The 12,955-nt window shown below is 46.4% G+C and overlaps 1 protein-coding gene across 5 annotated transcripts in view; it reads left to right on the forward strand.

Moving 5' to 3' along the window:
• dip2bb (DIP2 acetate--CoA ligase B (putative)b) overlaps positions 1-12,955 on the forward strand; it is a 46,885-nt gene that overhangs the window by 24,686 nt on the left and 9,244 nt on the right. For 3 of the 5 annotated variants that reach the window (XM_058054347.2, XM_058054348.2, XM_078798339.1), the window contains 16 exons: positions 1,004-1,143; positions 1,221-1,357; positions 1,421-1,501; positions 1,587-1,714; positions 1,901-2,015; positions 2,127-2,328; positions 3,520-3,632; positions 7,064-7,087; positions 7,353-7,433; positions 7,503-7,626; positions 7,709-7,830; positions 11,026-11,137; positions 11,219-11,328; positions 11,433-11,563; positions 11,733-11,901; positions 11,979-12,149. In XM_058054347.2, coding sequence (XP_057910330.2) covers positions 1,004-1,143; positions 1,221-1,357; positions 1,421-1,501; positions 1,587-1,714; positions 1,901-2,015; positions 2,127-2,328; positions 3,520-3,632; positions 7,064-7,087; positions 7,353-7,433; positions 7,503-7,626; positions 7,709-7,830; positions 11,026-11,137; positions 11,219-11,328; positions 11,433-11,563; positions 11,733-11,901; positions 11,979-12,149 — 1,960 coding nt within the window. The remainder of the gene's footprint in view (positions 1-1,003; positions 1,144-1,220; positions 1,358-1,420; positions 1,502-1,586; positions 1,715-1,900; positions 2,016-2,126; positions 2,329-3,519; positions 3,633-7,063; positions 7,088-7,352; positions 7,434-7,502; positions 7,627-7,708; positions 7,831-11,025; positions 11,138-11,218; positions 11,329-11,432; positions 11,564-11,732; positions 11,902-11,978; positions 12,150-12,955) is intronic. The other 2 variants (XM_058054349.2, XM_058054350.2) reach the window with 1 other exon arrangement.

Raw genomic sequence — 12,955 nt, forward strand, 5'->3', positions numbered from 1 at the left:
GGAACTTTCCAATGCTAACATGTTACATTAGCAGGCTAGCAGGCTAGAGGTTAGCAGGTGAGAGTCTGTCATTCATTCATTCATTTTCTACCGCTTTTCCTCACGAGGGTCGCGGGGGTGCTGGAGCCTTCGGGCAAGAGGCGGGGTACACCCTGGACTGGTCGCCAGCCAATCACAGGGCACATATAGACAAACAACCATTCACACTCACATTCATACCTATGGACAATTTGGAGTCGCCAATTAACCTAGCATGTTTTTGGAATGTGGGAGGAAACCGGAGTACCCGGAGAAATCCCACGCATGCACGGGGAGAACATGCAAACTCCACACAGAGATGGCTGAGGGTGGAATTGAACCCTGGTCTCCTAGCTGTGAGGTCTGCACTCTAACCACTAGACCGCCGTGCCGCCCGTGAGAGTCTGTATTATGTCTTATTTTCTTTTATGATGTCTACAATATTGGGTGACTATAGGGGTGTTATTTCATGTCAAGGGGGCTTTAATCATTTCAAAAGTGCATTTAGAAGGTGTCAAATATCTTTTTTATGCTCAAACTAGAATCCTACATGCCGGAGATTGACTTATCACACTCTCTCCATTTAAAGGAGGGATTAGCGTACAACAAGCTAACATTAAGCAGGACACAAATGTTGGAAACGCGAGTATAGCTACATGAGCTACAATGCTAAGCTCATGCTTGGTTAGCCTCCTTGCTGAAAGAAAACAAAGAGTAGCCACGTCCGTAGCTGACTGATGGATAGTTGGCAGAGCTGAAAGCTGTATTTTAAGATGTGTAGCGAAGCCTGCATTGATTATTATTGTTATTGGGGTCAAAGGTGGTGTTTTCTTTACGAGGAAGGAGGTTTTTCTTTCTGAGGTGTTTGAGGCCTCCTTCAAAAGTGGAGGAAGACGATCTCATGTCTGGTATCTGCAGGGACACGTGAGATGTTTTGAACATTCAAAATACATCTGCAGATGATTGACTATCTGGCAAATTGTAGGCCTGGATTACCAGGGGCGCCACTTCCTGCCCGTGCCGTCCTTTCCCTTGGTGGGCTGAGCCACGGTGTCATCAGAGTCAACACAGAAGACAAGAACTCGGCCCTCACTGTGCAGGACGTGGGGCACGTCATGCCAGGAGGTGAGGGTGGAGCCCAGAGAGTCACTTGAAGGAAAGTACACAAATATCATAGTCATTACTCTTGTGTGTGTCTGCAGCTCTGATGTGTATTGTAAAACCAGACGGGCCTCCCCAGCTTTGTAAAACGGATGAAATCGGAGAGATCATCATCAACTCCCGAGCCGGAGGCACCATGTACTACGGCCTGCCCGGTGTCACCAAAAACACCTTTGAGGTATGTAATCGAACTTCCTCCCGCCTGTTGCACTTCCTTCATTTCTGCCATTTTTGTGCTCAGGTGATACCGGTCAACGCTAACGGAGTCCCCATCGGAGAGATCCCGTTTGTGCGTTCAGGACTGTTGGGTTTTGTTGGTCCGGTAAGATAAATGACGTATAGTTTGATCACATCCGTGCTAGCGTTCTTCCTATGCTCGTAATAACACCACTACGGTGCCTACACAGGGCAGTCTGATCTTTGTTGTGGGAAAGATAGAGGGTCTCCTGCAGGTGAGCGGACGGAGACACAATGCAGACGACCTGGTGGCCACTGCACTAGCTGTGGAACCGGTCAAGACTGTGTACCGTGGGAGGTGAGCACAGTTCAAATCATCATACTCATGAATTATAATGGCAGATGGAATCAAAGCAGGATAAAGACCAGCAGGCTAGAGGTTAACAGGCTAAGGACCACTGTAAACTAGTTCTAAGCTGTCAATGAGTCCATGTTGGGAATGCCTTTTCAGTGATTCCAGTCTGTATGTGTGTGTGTGTGTCAGGATCGCCGTGTTTTCAGTCACCGTGTTCTACGACGAGAGGGTTGTGATCGTAGCCGAGCAGAGGCCAGACGCTAGCGAGGAGGACAGCTTCCAGTGGATGAGCCGCGTGCTTCAGGTACCAGCTTTTCCTTTCCATCCCGGGTGAGAAATAGTCGTCCGTCAGCCACGTCCAAGCATGCTGCGTACTGTCTTGGTCACCTTCCGTCCACCTGCTTGCTTTCTGCAGGCCATCGATAGCATCCACCAGGCGGGCCTCTATTGCCTCGCTCTGGTCCCGGCCAACACGTTACCAAAAACCCCTCTGGGGGGCATCCACATCTCCGACACCAAGCAGTTCTTCTTAGAGGGCAGCCTGCACCCCTGCAACATTCTCATGTGCCCCCACACCTGTGTCACCAACCTGCCCAAACCTCGCCAGAAGCAGCCAGGTACGTTATGTGTGTGTGTGATATTTTGGATTGTCCAAAAACCTTGTTAGCAACTTGAATATATCCAGTGTATATTAGAGCTGTCAAAGTCAAAGCACGAATAAGCACAAGTTAAGGGAAGGTTCCTTTAACAACACAATTTTTTCCAACGTGTGTAAGTAGTTTGAGGAAGCACCGGCGACTGTAGCCATATGCGGCTAATATAACAAATACCAAATATTGAGCAGAGAAGGAGAAAAAAAGGGTATTTTGGTTGGTACATTTAGCGTCAAAGGCCTGCCAGATGGCTCTTGCAGCAAGACCAAAGTTCTTAGTATCGACTGTAGCTGTGTTGGCGTTATCACGGATGTGTTATCACGTGGCCCGCCAGAGACCGGAGCAGTGCAGGTATTTATTGTCATATACGGTGCTCCCTTGGTACTTGTTCCGGGACCGGGAAGTGGATGGATGGATGGACTATCCGGACTATAGAGTGTACATACAGGGAGCATCTTACCTGCATACATGCAAACGACAAGCTCACCCATGTCTGGAGTTGCTAATAGCCTTTTCTACCACCATGGCATGGTGCATGGATTGGCATGCACGGGGGAGAACATGCAAACTCCACACAGAGATGCCCGAGGGTAGAATCGAGCTCGGGTCGCCTAGCTGTGTGGCCTGCTTGCTAATCACTCGGTCGCCGTGCAGTCAAAATATATACATTCATTCATTCATTTTCTACCGCTTTTTCCTCACGAGGGTCGCGGGGGATGCTGGAGCCTATCCCAGCTGTCTATGGGCGAGAGGCGGGGTACACCCTGGACTGGTGGCCAGCCAATCACAGGGCACATATAGACAAACAACCATTCACACTCACATTCATACCTATGGACAATTTGGAGTCGCCAATTAACCTAGCATGTTTTTGGAATGTGGGAGGAAACCGGAGTACCCGGAGAAAACCCACGAAATATAGACATGAGGTAGAAAAATATTCATTCAGAAAAATATTTTTTAAAAATACAAAAAAGTGATGAAATCATATGTGTTTTGGATGGAATATTATACATTTCAAATCAATCAATATTGTTGTATAATGTATTGCTCTTTGAAGCCGAGCAGCAGTAAACAAAGGCACATTCACCAGCAGGAGGTTTGCCAGATTTGGGATATTCTTTCTTCATCATCTGTACTTCCTGTTTCCTCTAGTTGGCGTTGGCCCTGCGTCAGTGATGGTGGGAAACCTGGTGGCAGGGAAGAGGATCGCCCAGGCGGCTGGCAGAGAGCTTGGCGTGATTGAGGACCAGGATCTCGTTCGGAAGGTAACACCCGCTAAACCAGTGTTTCGCAATTATCGAATGTCATGTACCCAGTGAGGGCGAGATTCTACTGTTTATTAGATTTGTTTATTTATGATACTTGTTTTAAATTTTAAATGTTTGTTAGTAAAAAAAAAGCCTATTTAGGAACATTCAGAAAGGATTATTATTAAAGATTTGAAGTGCGCAGGCCACACAGCTAGAAGACCCGAGTTCGATTCCACCCTCGGCCATCTCTGTGTGGAGTTTGCATGTTCAGGTTAATTGGCGACTCCAAATTGTCCATAAGTATGAATGTGAGTGTGAATGGTTGTTTGTCTATATGTGCCCTGTGATTGGCTGACGACCAGTCCAGGGTGTACCCCGCCTCTTTTGCCCTGGGATAGGCTCCAGCACTCCCGTGAGGATAAGCGGTAGAAAATGAATTAATGAATGTGTAATGTGAGCTGCAATTTGTCCTACTTTTTTGACATCCATTGAACGCACCATCTACAGGTCTCCGATACAAAGAGGGCTGTATGGATATATTTGGATGTATTTTCCTCCTTTTTCTTTCATCTTATACTTGCTCCCAAATGCTGATACTATGTGGGAATGTATAAAGGTAAGATGTGATGACTTTGAGTGCCAATGTGCACTACTATTGTGGTAGTTCCATGCTAAATGGCTATCGCTAGCAAAATACTGGACTTCACGGTCATCACATTGACAGCTGAAACTCCAATTTTAGCTGGCAGTTCAATGCCAAAATCATCAGAGAGATGTAAAAACCACTGGTTAGTTGGGCCACTCTTATGCCAAGGTAGCACTGTATATGACAATAAAAACAATACCTGCACTGCTCCAGTCTCTGGCAGGCCATTTAATCCGTGATAAGTCAAACACAGCCACAGTAGATACTAATAACTTCGGTCTTGCTACAAGAGCCATCTGCCAGGGCTTTGAAGCTAACTTTACCAATCTAAATACTCTTTTCTTTCTCCATTTCCCATCAATATTTGTTCCAGCTATCCAACAGAGTTACCAACAGTGCTTCAATTAAACTATAGTGGGGGTCGAGGGTCAAACAGGAAGAGCGCACATTAATCGCGCCTCAAAAAAATTGCAGCCAAAATTGCCGCCATTAAAGGAAACTTCCTTTAACGCGTCATTAATGCGGTAACTTTGACAGCCCCAGTTTCTAGTAATGATATGTTTAGTTATCTGTGCTGGACAGACCCAATGCCAACCGCAAACTATCCAAAAGCAAGAACACGGAAAGCAGTGACGCAGACACGCTCATGCTGAGTACCACGTACGTACAGCTCCACTGTTAGTTGTACCAAGATCTGTCAACATCCTTGAATAATTAAGGGATTGTTGATTCTGATTATAATCACAATAAAACATAGTTTATATATAAGGAAGTCCGGCCCTCTGTAATGTCACCGAGGGGGAGTTTAACCACGCTTTTTGAAACCGAGTGTTTTGAACCATCCTAAACTTCTTTCAAGGCTCACTTCCAAATGGCCAAACGTCATTATCTGAAACTTAAAATTATCCTGAAGCCGTGGTTTAACACGAGAATACAACATTCTAACTACATGTATAGGTCAGCGTTCACACGCTGTTATTTAAAAAAAAAAAGATAGAATCCACAAAAATCCACCACAATAAAGCCAGGGAAGTCTGTAATGTATTCCATCTCATTATATTGGTATCCCATATATCTCCATCAGAGATGGAGGTCAGAGATGGTGGTATATATATTCCATTCCTCATTATGCAATAACACCACATTTATAATACAAGTCTTCAAGGCATGGTCTTATAACTTCGTATCTCCTCCAACATGCAGTTTGAGAGGGACAACATGCAACAATGTGGTGCATTTTGTCATAAAGCATTGAAATATTAGAAAAACAACATGGAGCATGTCAGCTTCTTTCCAAGGATGGGATGGCTGGAGTCAACTATGGTGTAGTGGGACCAAGGATGGGTTGGCTGGAGCCAACTATGGTGTTTGAACAAGGATTGGTTGGCTGAAGTCAACTATGGTGTCGCCAAGGATAGGTTGGCTGGAGTGAACTATGGTGTGGTGGGACCAAGGATGGGTTGGCTGGAGCCAACTATGGTGTTGTTGGAACAAGGATGGGTTGGCTGGAGCCAACTATGGTGTTGTTGGAACAAGGATGGGTTGGCTGGAGCCAACTATGGTGTTGTTGGAACAAGGATGGGTTGGCTGGAGTCAACTATGGTGTGGTGGGACCAAGGTTGGGTTGGCTGGAGTCAACTACGGTGTGGTGGGACCAAGGATGGGTTGGCTGGAGCCAACTATGGTGTTGTTGGAACAAGGATGGGTTGGCTGAAGTCAACTATGGTGTCGCCAAGGATGGATTGGCTGGAGTGAACTATGGTGTGGTGGGACCAAGGTTGGGTTGGCTGGAGCCAACTATGGTGTTGTTGGAACAAGGATGGGTTGGCTGAAGTCAACTATGGTGTCGCCAAGGATGGGTTGGCTGGAGTGAACTATGGTGTGGTGGGACCAAGGTTGGGTTGGCTGGAGTCAACTACGGTGTGGTGGGACCAAGGATGGGTTGGCTGGAGCCAACTATGGTGTTGTTGGAACAAGGATGGGTTGGCTGAAGTCAACTATGGTCTCGCCAAGAATGGGTTGGCTGGAGTGAACTATGGTGTGGTGGGACCAAGGTTGGGTTGGCTGGAGCCAACTATGGTGTTGTTGGAACAAGGATGGGTTGGCTGGAGTCAACTATGGTGTGGCCAAGGATGAGTTGGCTGGAGTCAACTATGGTGTGGTGGGACCAAGGTTGGGTTGGCTGGAGTCAACTACGGTGTGGTGGGACCAAGGTTGGGTTGGTTGGAGTCAACTACAGTGTGGTGGGACCAAGGTTGGGTTGGTTGGAGTCAACTACAGTGTGGTGGGACCAAGGATGGGTTGGCTGGAGTCAACTACGGTGTGGTGGGACCAAGGTTGGGTTGGCTGGAGTCAACTACGGTGTGGTGGGATCAAGGTTGGGTTGGCTGGAGTCAACTACGGTGTGGTGGGATCAAGGTTGGGTTGGCTGGAGTCAACTACGGTGTGGTGGGACCAAGGTTGGGTTGGCTGGGGTATTTTTGTTCATTGTTTCATGAACACGCAGATGAAGCAAGGATTTTATTTATGCTTATATCAAGGCAAATGCAAGGAAATGCACCACATTGTTGCATTTTGTCCCCCAAAGTGGAGCAGCTGCATGTTGGAGGAGGTAAGAAGTTATTAGACCACGCCTTGAGCATGGTATTAGGAGCTGTTACGTGATGAGGCAAGGATGTATGATGTCACATGACTAGACGATGGGCATGAGGAGGTATGTTGATGTGGTGTTGTGATGCTCCAGAGGTCAGGAAGGGTGTGAAACAGCTGCTCTCTCTCTTTGTTTCCTCTTTGGACGTAGCTGTGTATGTGGCCCACCGTCATGGTAAGGACCACAGCTCCCTCCCAGCATCTTCCTCTCACCTGCTTTTATTTTTGCCATGCTCAAACCAGTGCTGTGTTGTGCTTTTATTTTGGTGTCGTTGGTGCATTTCATTATGTTGCGTATTGTCAGTGATTGCTATTTGGAAGAGCAGGGCTTTCTTCTTGTTGATATTTGCTGCTTCTTGCCATCTTTTTCTTCATGTGGTGATGTTGACTTCATTTGCAGTTGTTGCGGCAGGTCAATGTTCTGCTTTTTCTCCTTCCAGCATCAGTATTTGACGGAGGCACTTCAGTGGAGGGCGCAGACAGACCCTGACCATCTTCTCTTTGTGCTTCTGAATGCCAAGGTAGGTCCTAAGACTCCCGATAGACGAAAGGTTTTTCCATGCGCTGCGTGTCTTTGTGCTATCTCGCAGGGTGTGGCTGTGAGCACGGCAACCTGCGTTCAGCTTCACAAGCGAGCTGAGAAGATCGGTGCGGCACTCATGGAGAAAGGCAGCATCAACACGGGCGAGAACGTGGTGTTGCTTTATCCTCCTGGTACCTTCTGCTGCTTTCCTGCCATTCTCTTCCCCCCCGTCATGCAAGATGTTGATGGCTTGTCTTTCTTTGTCTCCGCCAGGGATTGACTTGATCGCCTCTTTTTACGGCTGCCTCTACGCCGGCGTCGTTCCCGTCAACGTCAGACCTCCGCACCCTCAGAACCTGGCAGCCACCCTGCCCACTGTCCGTATGATCATTGATGTAAGTTGCTGCTGAATGAATATCATGAATATGCCAGAGAAGACTGTTTACAGTATATAAAGTCTTCCCTTGTTCATCGTGGGGGTAGAGTTCCCAAAATGATACGTGATACGTTCTAGGGCTGCAAAGACCTTCTCACATTTCTCTCTTCTTGAAACACTCAAAGCTTCCTTTCTATTCGAATCATCAACCTTCAGGTCGGACAGAAGTCACTCACACGTCACTCGCGCCGTTCTGTTGCATGCTTGCATTTTGTATCCTTGTTGTTGCAATGTTCTTCCTCTGTGCTGCAGGGCGGCACCAAGCCACAACGCAATTCTTCTTAAAGGGCCAGGTTCGGCCTGTAAAGCCGAAGCGCGATAGAGTGAGGGGAACGCTGTATTATTGGATTGGTTTTGTAAAAATAGTTGCTTAAATGAGCCCAAAATGGCCAAACTAGAGAAAAAGAACCAAAATGGCCTATTGATAAGGTTATTTGTATCCCTAGTGTATCTTCACATGAACCAATAAACCAATACAGTCATAAACAGTGTTGGGCTACTGTTACAGTTACTTTAAAGACAGTAAAGTCTCGTTATATCGATATCGGTTATAACAAATTACTACTTATTACGATACTATTTTCATTTCCCGGCAAATTTCTAGTCTTTTATGATATAATTAGTTCCGTTAGTACGATACCCGGTTATGATGATAATCCGGTTACTACGATGCCCTTTTCATCTCCCGCCAGCCAATTTGGTTCACAGGTCATGCTCAACCCGCCCCACCTAGCTGGCCAAACACATGCCTGCAACAGAAGAACCAACTGACATAGCATACACACCTATTCCAACGAAGACACAAGCGTACAAATACATGTATTTAATTGTGTTGCATATGTACATGCTGGCGTTCGTCGCATGTGTTTGGCCAGCTATGTGGGGCGGGTTGAGCATGACCTGTGAACCAGGAAGTGCGGGAATCGGTGTGTGTGCTGTGCTCTGGTGGTGGAAGTGTGAAAAATAAAGTTGACTGGAAGCAGCCGTTCGCCGTGTTCTTTTTTGGTATTGAAATCCTTAAGCAAAGATTGATTTAAGCTGCTCGACATTGTGTATAGAACAATGTCGAGTGCATTATTGCCCACTTTTAATGCAGTTCGGCGCAGGATCGGATATATGGATAGTCCGGTTATATCGGTATTTTTTCCGACTCCTGAGAATATCGATATAACGAGACTTTACTGTAAGTAATTAGTTATTGTCACTAGTTACTTCTCCAAAAAAGTAACTGAGGTACTAACGGAGTTACTCCACTACAAAAGTAACTAGTTACCAGTAAATGTAACTATTGCATTACTTGCCCCTGCTAGAGAGGAACTGTGGTATTGCATGAGGAAGTCTGGAGTGACAGACGTATGTTCAAGCGGTGCAGGACATGTGTGAGGACTATAAGACAATGGTAAGATGTGCTGTGGGTGTGACAGAAGAGTTCAAGGTGGAGGTGGGACTGCATCAGGGATCAGCTCTGAGCCCCTTCTTGTTTGCTACGATGATGGACAGGTTGACAGATGAGCTTCGACAAGAATCTCCATGGACTATGATGTTTGCAGATGACATTGGTATTTGTAATGAGAGTAGGGAACAAGGGGAGGAGATGCTAGAAGAGTGGAGGTTTGGCCTGGAAAGGAGAGGAATATAGATTAGCCACAGCAAGACGGAGTATATGTGTGTGAATGCGAGGGACCCAAGTGGAGGAGTGAGGTTACAGGGAGAAGAGATACAGAAGGTGGAGAATTTGAAGTACTTGGGTTTAACAGTCCAGAACAATGGCGAAAAGGAGGTGAAGAAGCGTGTGCAGGCAGGATGGAACGGGTGAAGAAAAGTGTACGGCGTGATGTGTGATAGAAGAGTTTCAGCTAAAATGAAAGGAAAGGTATACAAACTGTGGTGAGACCAGTCATGTTTTTTGGTCTAGAGCAGGGGTCTCAAACTCAATTTACCTGGGGGCCACCGGCGCTAGGTTCTGGGTGAAGCCGGGCCGCATCAGGTTTTCAAAAAAAAACCAAAACACATTTAAAAATCAATTAAAAACCTATCTTCAATGCTTTTGCTTCTGCTATACCCTACACTTTTTCAGTACTTTGGTTCCGGTTTTCCACACCAAAATATCTGATAAAACATTCCACTGTTCTCAAATATCTTAAGTTTTATTTTTCTATACACAAAATAAGATTAAAAAATAAACAAATTAAGAATAAAGACAATAAATCAATCAATCAGTAATAAATAAGTAAAATAATAATAAAACGGCAAATAAGAAAAACGTAAGAAACCACATACAGTTGGTAGAGAAATTATTTTTTTCAGATTCAAATGTACAGTATTAACAGTTATTTAACCTTTAACATGAACATTAATGAAACTTAATCATTTGACCCAATTAGCAAGTTAGCATCGTACTCAGTTCCATCTGGGAGCAGCGTGGTAACTTTAACAACATGTTTGATGAGATGCTTTATCTTGACGTGTATTTTCCCTTTTATTCCAAATCATTTCCTGCATTTATTTGTACCCGGCGTCATAAGCCTTTAGCTTCATTGCTAATCCAAAGCAAAACAGGGCGGGGTAACAGGGTAGGGTAACAGTATGGGCGGGGCAAAACCATGTTAATTGTGTCCGGTGTGCACACAGCTTTAAGCTGTCATTTCAACATTAAACTTTGGTATCAAGGTGGGGGCCTCAAACTAGCGTCTCGCGCGCCGCATTTGACCCGCGGGCCACGAGTTTGAGACCCCTGGTCTAGAGATAGTGCCATCGAGGAAAAGACAGGGAGCAGAACTGGAGGTAGCAGAGATGAGGATGCTGAGGTTCTCATTGGGAGTGACCAGGATGGATAGGATCAGGAAGGAGTACATGTTAGGCTGTTACATCATGTCTACAGGTCTCTAATCACGTTAGTGTATTTAGAAAGTCTAAAAGAGGTTTAGAAGTAGAACCACAAGGCCGTGTACTGTGTGGAGCTGATACTGCCAGCTACACACATGGTCTTGTTATCATGTGTTCATAGGCAAGGGTTAAGCTTTGTGCCAAATTAGCTAGTGCTAATGCTCTTTTGGTGGCGGTCCAAATGTATCTGCGGCGAGCCAACAATCTTCTAGCGTCCCCGGGACAGATCAGTTCAGTTCTCACATGTAACATATTTGGTGCTCACCAGGTCAGTAAAGCTGCGTGCATCCTCACAACTCAGAACCTGATGCGGATTCTTCGCTCCAAAGAGGCCGCCGCATCAGTGAACATTAAAACATGGCCGACAATCATAGACACTGGTGAGCCGCATGTCGTCTCCTCTTTGACACCTTCTACTATTGATGACCTCTTGTTGACCATACCACCGCTGTGGTTTGCAGATGACCTTCCTCGCCGTCGGCCTCCTCAGATCTATAAGCCGCCCACAGCGGAGATGATTGCCTATCTGGATTTCAGCGTGTCCACTACGGGCATGCTCACTGGAGTCAAGGTGAGACGAGATTGAACAAAAGTCGATCCAAGCCAAAGCCTCTCTTACAAGCCACAAGTTGATGTTGTTGATGGTATGATGTTCTGTTGTGTCTGCGTGTTCAGATCTCGCATGCAGCGGTCAGCGCGCTGTGTCGCTCCATAAAGCTGCAGTGTGAGCTTTACTCTTCTCGCCAAATCGCCATCTGCCTGGACCCCTACTGCGGTCTGGGCTTTGTCTTGTGGTGCCTCGCTAGGTACAACCAACTGAGCCTACACACTCCCAGCTGAGGTTCTCAGCTTCTAGGGTGCTTCATGCTGAAGCAGCTTCCCATCATAGAAAGCCTCAACTCCACACATTGCCATCTGAGTTGACACCCAAGGTGCAATGGAATGGTCTTCCTCTCATGCTGTGTTGTGCTGCAGTGTTTACTCAGGTCATCAATCCATCCTGATTCCTCCCTTTGAGCTGGAGAGCTGCTTGTCTTTGTGGCTGAGCACGCTCAGTCAGTACCGCGTCAGAGACACCTTCTGCTCCTATTCCGTCATGGAGTTCTGCACCAAAGGACTGGGCATGCAAACAGAGTTGCTCAAGGTGCAGGCTGGCATCCGTGTGCTGAGGACCACGACTTTTTTATTCCCTGCCTGTTTATTCTTTTTTTTTTGTTGTAGGCCCGTGGTGTCAACCTGTCGTGTGTGCGAAGCTGCGTGGTGATCGCAGAGGAGCGCCCTCGCCTGTCCCTCACACATTCTTTCTCCAAGCTCTTTAAGGATCTGGGCTTGTCAACCCGAGCTGTCAGCACCGCTTTTGGCTCTCGGGTCAACCTGGCTGTTTGCCTGCAGGTACGTCTCACAAGATTTTTTTTTCATGCAGTCCCTTCTATGAGTTATTTATTAGGATTTATTGTTCTCATACGTTATTCTCCCCAAATGGAGCGTCCAAAGAAACCCCACAGACCTTATACCTTTGTATTTCGTAACATGCTGTCACCATGGCAACATAATACAAGATCACATGATTAGGAACCATGAAAAGAAGCTGCTAAAGCCCAAAAGCCACCAAGTGTTCCCAAAACACAGACCTTCCAAACTCTCTCTGTAGCGCCCCCTATACATTTTTTTGCATAAAAGAGTGAAGAGAACTTTCTTACCAGTATGGGCCATGCGATATTGTCCCGCAGGTTTCTTTCACCTGCCGTCAGATTGGAACATTTATCAAAACAAACAAATCTGTAACTGCAACACAACGAGCCTTCCGTTTGCACTTCAATCTTGGTAGACATCGAAACACGATCTTGTTATGGTTTATAACTTCAGAGCTACTGGATCTGCATTGAAACGAAAACCAACCGGCCAACTACCGCTTTTTCCTCACGAGGGTCGCGGGGGTGCTGGAGCCTATCCCAGCTGTCTTTGGGCGAGAGGCGGGGTACACCCTGGACTGGTGGCCAGCCAATCACAGGGCACATATAGACAAACAACCATTCACACTCACATTCATACCTATGGACAATTTGGAGTCACCAATTAACCTAGCATGTTTTTGGAATGTGGGAGGAAACCGGAGTACCCGGAGAAAACCCACGCATGCACGGGGAGAACATGCAAACTCCACACAGAGATGGCAGAGGGTGGAATTGAACCCTGGT

This window comes from Doryrhamphus excisus, linkage group LG18 (assembly GCF_037039965.1).
Source record: "Doryrhamphus excisus strain RoL-2023G ecotype Guam linkage group LG18, RoL_Dexc_Guam_v1.1, whole genome shotgun sequence".
Taxonomy (NCBI): Eukaryota; Metazoa; Chordata; class Actinopteri; order Syngnathiformes; family Syngnathidae; genus Doryrhamphus; species Doryrhamphus excisus.